Source organism: Cyprinodon variegatus, unplaced genomic scaffold (assembly GCF_000732505.1).
Source record: "Cyprinodon variegatus isolate N-32 unplaced genomic scaffold, C_variegatus-1.0 Scaffold17, whole genome shotgun sequence".
NCBI lineage: Eukaryota > Metazoa > Chordata > Actinopteri > Cyprinodontiformes > Cyprinodontidae > Cyprinodon > Cyprinodon variegatus.
In genome coordinates, this window is record NW_015150470.1 from 982580 (window position 1) to 990116 (window position 7537).

Genomic DNA, 7537 nt, shown 5'->3' on the forward strand with positions numbered 1-7537 from the left:
AGCTAACTAGAGAGAAACGCGCTGCCTTGGCAGTATTTGCAATTTTGTGCTGAAAGCCATAAAAAGAAAAAAAACGTATTTGGAGAAACACATGGCTGAGCAAACATGGCTACTATGGTCTTTCAATTTTACAGAAAGAACTCCATTTCACTCACACCCCGCCATGCTTCTGTGTTTTCATCTGAGAGGAAGAAGAAGAATCGTTCTTTGCACCCTGAGCGATTTGCCCACAAGTTAACTGAGAATCAAACATGTTTGTTTTTCTCCCGACCTCCCAATCAGGAATCGGGAGGTCGGGAGAGGCTGATCGCCCCTCGTTACCCCCTGTACACTACACAATGCACGATTAGGCTGAAAGTTGGCCAGATCGAAAGATATTTCGCAAAACTGCAATTGAAAAACTTTTTACTTATTATACGAGTCACATGTTCGGCAACTGGACCTTATTGGAAGATGACAGCCCCCCCACTAGAGCTGAGGCTAAAGTATGGATATATCACACACGTGAACAAACATATTCACATGCAATTTTACTACTAATTGTTATTTAAAGGATATACCGCACTTTAAAAATTTTGCATTTTCAAAATGATCGACATCAATTTGCAAGTTTTTGTAATGAAAAGACAGCTTATGATTTATGTGTGCCCTGGAAAGCCGGTTGCCTTATGTTTTCTTGGTATGTTTGCACTTCTGATGGATTAAAAACAGGCACTGTGATTTCTTGTGTCTGCTCAATTGCATTAACATATTTCCCCTTTTTTCTTGGGTCTGATACAAAAAGGCAGCAAAAACAAAACAAAAAAAAATCCCATGCTTGTTTTCTTCTAATGAAAATGTTATTCTGCGGCTCACCGAGTTCCCACTCATACTGGCAATTTCCTTCAATTTCTTAAACACGCCTCCTGCTGTCAGACTGGCTGGCTGGAACATGGTGCGCTGGTTGCTACGGGAACTCTCGGCCACAAGGCCCAAATCTCCTTTCTCCTGCGCCTCCGCTTTAATTTTGTCCAAATGTCGCCCTAGTAACAAGAACGAGACGGTAAGCAGCGGCCGCCCTCTTTGGCTGATGAGCACAGAGTCGGGGCAGCGGAGGCACAAGCCCTTCGGTGGTGTGTTTGTTACCGGTTGCTTGAGCGACGGCTTTCATCAGCACCGTCTCCCCGACGCCCAGCTCCATCCCCAGGTAGGCAGGGCCGAGCTGGTTCAAACACAGGTACACGCAGCACAGCAGGTCGTCTAGGAAAAAAACAAGACGCAGGTATGCACGTCAAGCCCAGACAACGAGAAAAAAACCATCACAAAACCAGACTTAACTCTACAAACATCAACACACAGTGGGAAAGCAGACAAGGAAACACACTCAAAGGCATCACACAGCTGAACACTGCACACAGAAATGAGACAAACACAAGCCAACAGCCCAGACATCAACAAAGCAGTCACAAAAAGACATACTGAGTAACTTCAAAAAAACTCACCCTAACAAGCAGCAACGTATCAGCATAAAACTTTACAGGAATCCCACGGGTGCGTGCTCACTCACACGCCGACTAACAAAGCCAGCACTTTTATGTGCAACCTGGCTTCAAAACCCTCCCCTTGACGGAGTGGCTGGCAGCCAGCTGCCTGCATAACAGTGTCAGCGCTGCCATTATGGCAAAGATAAAGTAGCATTTACCTGGAGAGAGCAGCAGCACCGAACGAAGCAGGTTTGACAGCGTCTCAATGTTTCTCAGCCTACACGACGACAAAAAGGATAGACAAGGAGGAAGACTATAATTAATTTCAAGCTCATCCAGTAAATACCTCGAGGAAGGGGAAATTAGATTTGTCGGCGAGGTTTTATTTCTAAATGGAACCTGGCCAGACAGATTAGGAGTTCATTTGTGAAACACAGAGAGTCAGTTTTAGATACCAAGTCATTATATCCTTTAAGAGAACATAGCAAAGTTAATCCAGATGTGCTCAAATCAAAAGCAAAAAGTTTGGGCTTTTAAATATTCTTATGAGGGTTTTATGGGACTTTATAACCAATCATAACACAGGAATGTCATTCATTTGAGTCTCTTTGAATTGACCGTTTTCCACACTCAATTACCAAACATGCAACCTCACTGTTTGCTAGGTCTTTTCATTTTCAAATCAACACATGTTGAAAAAACAACACAAGCTCATATATAAGCTTTCAATGAGAAACAGAGGAGCAAGAGTTAGGATCGGTAGCCAGCGGAGCGCTTTAATACTTTGAAAATCTAAATTTCAAGCCAATAGTGTTATTGGAATCCAGAACAACACCTTATTACCTTTGGAACATAAAAAAATATGGATATTTTGATGGCAAAAATCAATGTAATAACAAGAAACACCAACTTGCCCGAATATATTAAGAAAAATAACAAAAGTGCTTCTATAAGAAATTCATAAAAAAACTCAAAAACAAATTTTTTTTGGTACAACATAACTTTAGAGGTATTAACGCTGACACTGGCACTTACATTTTTTTAGTTTATACACCTAAATATAATTGTTAACTAGGCCTATTAACTTTTTTTTCAAACTTAATTTACAGTAGGTAATATATCATTCAAGGGCTCATCTAATTGGTCAAATACCAAAATGAGATGTACAGCCATGCAGCAGTATCTTTGCTAAATGTCTGGACATAGATCTTATGGTTCTAGAACTTACAGATGGACGGGGAAGACTCCATTTGTAAGGGGTATACAAGTTATCAAAAACTGTAACTTGCCTCATAAAGGGTTAAGAAAGGCTCTGATGTGCTGAATGAAGGGAGTATTGATGATGGAGTGAATATAAAAAAAAATACAAATAAAAAAAAAATTTAAAAAGTGTAAAACATGGTGATGGGACTATGATGGTGTGGGGCTTACTCAACAAGAAGGACCATCTCATGATTCTTCAACTTTGCACCAACAGCCAGATGGTGGCAGAGTGAACTCTAATGGGTTTGATATCAAGCACAATTTAAAACTAAAGTAGATAAAGATCCTAACACTGTCATTCTGGGACATGTTCCCAAAGCTAATCTAATCCTATAAAAGTTTAAATGTTGTCTGAATTCCAGGTCTGTTTCAGGTATCCAACCATATTGCATTAACTCTAACATATTCTGCTAAGAGGACTGGGTTTATATACAGCTAGAAAGGCTGGTTAAAGGCTGGTTAAAAGCTGGTTAAAAGCTGGGAACAGCATGTGGCTGAGCTGCACCTTGTAAAGGGATATTAAGCCTAACTTTACTGCAGATGTTGGCTTGTTATCATTTTCATAGCTTTGTATTTATAGAACATTCAGAAAAAAAAGAGTTAAAACATGCGCATGAAAAGTTATCTTTTTAAAATTAAAGCTTTATTTTATATAATTACGCCACAGTAAAATGAAAACACCTTAAACCAATCACAAAGGACTGGGATTTTTGCTTCTTTTTTATTTTAAAATGTAGTAAATAAAGTAATTAAACCAGCTGCAGATCAATTTCATTACATTTTCAGCCTGTATACCTCAATTAAATTACCAGAGTTTCCAATTCTGTTATTCCCACACTTCCCAACAGGCTGTCAGAGGCGTGGGAAGAAAAAAGAACTGCAATAATATTCCCCTGAATGGTGCTTGCCATTTTTCCCTCCACATGGAGCTCTTACCTGCCAGAGTCCTCTTCAATTTTCTCAAAGGTTCGAGCCACTGCCAAGTACGGCACTCTGGAGAGAGATGAGGATGCAGTTAGCAGGAAAGGCCTCAGCGGTGACATTTTTTATTTCAACACAGCATTTTGCTGACTTGGATGTTAGGAACAACTGGCAATTAGTCAAGCAGGAGGGTGAGCTTCAATGTGAGGTTATCAAACTGCACAGAGATGAGAGCAGGGAGGACAAATGTTACAATAGCAAAGTGTCCTTAAGAAAAAAAAAGGAGGGAAACATTCAAGATGTTCAGCAAAGAATCAAAGCAGTTAAACACAGAAGCAACACACTGTCTGAGTACCGTAGTGATTCAGAGAATACAAAGAATCTGGGATTCAGAGCCAAATTTCCTCTTATATGCTCAAACTTTTCACACCTGTTTTGTTTTTTTTGGTAATTATCAGGTTAGAAGATAGAACAACAAAAATGAACCCATCTTTCTAGGGTTAACATGCAGCAGTAGCTGTAAGCACCAGGAAAAACTATGCTTTGCTCACTTTTGGCCTTGCTTCCAGCAGGCGTGCTCCACTGGATGGTAGTTTGGTCTGGATGGATCATAGTCCGTCTGTCCGGAGGTGGATTCACTGAAAAAGAGAATAAAGAAAGAAACAATGGCATCTGAAACCAATTTATGAATTTGAAAACATGAGTTATGGGCAGCTTTTTATTCACTGACAAACACAACCAACAATATTTAATCAATATTTTAAATAAGTAAAACTTTGAGTCAGGGAACAAACAGATTTAATTAAAACACAGTAAAACTATTCAATGATAATTATTGAACATATTTAAATAATTAATTGCAAAGAAAAGCTTGATCTGATCTGAAAGTAAAACAATAAATATTGGATTCTTTAGAAACGTCTCAAAGGTTCTCTGAGCTTCTCTTTTTTTGGGAAGGAGGTTTTTCCCTGATATCCTTCATTTGGTATCATTGGGGAGATGTAATAAAGGTTTTAAGAACTAACTTTTGATGCACTTTTAGTTAACAATAGCCTAACAAAGAGTTAAACTCTTAAACATACAACTGAGACTGCAACTAACACTTATTTTTTGCAAAGTGATTCATCTGTGGATGGATGGATGGATGGATGGATGGATGGATGGATGGATGGATGGATGGATGGATGGATGGATGGATGGATGGATGGATGGATGTCTTTTTGATTAAAGGAAATAATCTGATAGCCGAGGCTTCCTTAAAGAAGACTTAAGAAATTAAACCAGGTGAAACTATTTTTTTTTTAATCTGAGGAGTTCAGGACAGACAATATAGACAGATGAAAAATTTTTCATCTTAAATGCAAATTGTTTATATATTTTTTTTCTAAAATGATGGTAGAATTGCTGCTGTAAGTGCATTGCTCTATCAGCTAAAGGCATGTTTTATAGTTTCTAAACTCTAGATAACTGTTAATCGATTACTAAATTAGCAGACAGTTATTTCGATAATCAATACATCACAATCAATCTGATCAATCATTTCAGCCCTCGATACAACCAAGAGTAAAATAAGAAAAATGACAGAGTCTTATATGCAGGCTTGTGAAACCCCATATTAATTAGTGCTGTAGCTAATAATTATTCACCAACGTGACCCAAGAAACTCTAGTCAGATGAGGACCACAACCTCTGCAGAACCGACCCTTTTATATCTACATACTGTTTAAGCAAAGAAAACAACGAACTGTGGAGTCAAATCAGCATCCAGGAGAGAAAAAAAAATAAAAAGAGGTTTCCTGAATCAATAACTAAACAGAAGTTTTAGTTTGTTAAAAGCCACAGGTCATGCAAGATCAGATATTTTAAAATGTTTCTAGAATCCTAATATTTCAGCAATGTGGGTTAGAAATGTAAAATCAAACTTATATCACATAAAGAAAAAAAAGATATTTTCAAAGCAATAGTTTTAAAATAAAGTTCTAAAATCTGTTTTTTCATGCATTGGTCATCACTGCGTCACAGTAAAACAGCCCAGAAATAAAAAAAATGGAATGGGAATGAAAAATGCAATTGCTACCTTCCTATACTAGAAACAGTTTCTTGCTGAAACTAAAAGCACTATGAAGTATTTATACTGTTTTACCGGTTTACTAACATATAGAGCAGAGGTCACGGATTAGCGGACTGCAGTCCAGATCCGGACCCAACCTGATTTAAAACATTTATAAATGACTGCATGTTGTCACAACTGCAGTGTCTAACTTCACTTATGCAGCTTCTCCTGTTAATATGGTAAAGTCTGGCACCAGGTTACACATGATACTAATCAGCCAATGAGCTTCTGTCAGTCTGGGTTGCTGCTGCTGCTACTTTTAGACACAGCAGGCAAACCTGTGGCAAGCTGGGCGATGAGAAAGAAGGAGAAGATGATGAGAAAAAGAGAGCAGAGAAAGTGTGGACTGCTGGATGAACTGCGGTGAACTAGTGAAAGAAAAGTAAAATGGTGCTCTAAGATGACCCTGCACATTTAGAGTATGTTTGACTCAACCTGCTGCTGTGAAGCAGGATTCTCCATGAACAGAATCAAAAATAAATATGGATCCAGGCCCATAATGAGCTCCTTGATATGTGCTTTAGAATGGCTTTGTCTCCATTTAAACCCAGGTTTAAAGCCTTGCAGGGCAGCATAAAGCCCACTGCGAACATTAAGCCAGAAAAAAATCCACCAAAAAACAGTCATTTCTTTGTCAGGGCACGTGAGACTCACAAGGAGCAACACCACTGCTTTAGCCAACTTTAGATTGCATAATGCAGGAATCTCCTATTTAGAACGGCCTTAACTGTTAGTTGTTTAATTACTTGCTTTGCAGTAATTAAAAGTATCTGATGGAACAGGTAATCACATCCCATCCAGAGTTTCCTTTCTTCTCCAAAGGCGAGGACATGGACGCTACATTAACAGCAGAGTCGCACAGAGACTCCTGAACACAAACATCGATTGACCTCTAAATGGATTTTGTTTGTTGTAATCTAGGACCAAAGAAAAATTAGTTTTACAGGAAATTGGTTTCCATATGATGGAAATCTGACAGATACAGAACATGGAGATATTTTCACAAAGAACAAACTATGCCTTATAACTTCATTAGAGTATTCAGTGAGTGTTCACACACGTTTAAAGCACCCCTCTTTAGGGGCCTGGCCTACATTGAAAGATCATCATTACCTTTTTTCTTAATTTTTCACTTTTTCTTGAAATATTGTGAAACCATGACAAGTTTTGTTAAACTAAACATAATTTAAGTAATAAAAGAGGGAATATAGGACAGTTTGTGTTTGTTTGCTTTGACATGTAGCTTCATAAGGTTACTTTTGTCATATCTGCACCACATGTTTAAAGGAAACTGCATTGATGTGGCACAACAGAGACAAACAATACCTCAGACTAATGTTATATTTCTGAGTACCAAACTATCAAGGCTATTTTCCTCTGCTAAGGTTAAACTGTTGCCATTATTAGAATATCTTTAATTGAGTGATATGTCTTATTAAGCTGATGGTGCACATATAAGAAGTATTTTTTACCTTTGGAAAAAAAAAAAAAGAATGACAGTGACTGAAATTACTGTACATAGCAGGGGTAGCAAATAAAAAAATCAACGGGGTCTAAATTTCCTGATTGACATATTTTATAACATCTTTTTTCTGTCTTAATGTTCGCAGTGGGCTTTATGCTGCCCTGGAAGGCTTTAAACCTGGGTTTGAATGGAGACAAAGCCATTCTAAAGCACATATCAAGGTGGTCATTTTGAGCCTGGATCCATATTTATTTTGATTCTGTTCATGGTGGAGAATCCTGCTTCACAGCAGCAGGTTGAGCCAAACATACT

General features: G+C 38.2%; 1 protein-coding gene across 1 annotated transcript in view; it reads right to left on the minus strand.

Moving 5' to 3' along the window:
* lig1 (ligase I, DNA, ATP-dependent) overlaps positions 1–7537 on the minus strand; it is a 101060-nt gene that overhangs the window by 61482 nt on the left and 32041 nt on the right. Inside the window, exons 8-12 of the mRNA XM_015387230.1 lie at positions 4199–4285; positions 3663–3719; positions 1682–1740; positions 1126–1239; positions 856–1022 (exon numbers count right to left, since the gene is read on the minus strand). Coding sequence (XP_015242716.1) covers positions 856–1022; positions 1126–1239; positions 1682–1740; positions 3663–3719; positions 4199–4285 — 484 coding nt within the window. The remainder of the gene's footprint in view (positions 1–855; positions 1023–1125; positions 1240–1681; positions 1741–3662; positions 3720–4198; positions 4286–7537) is intronic.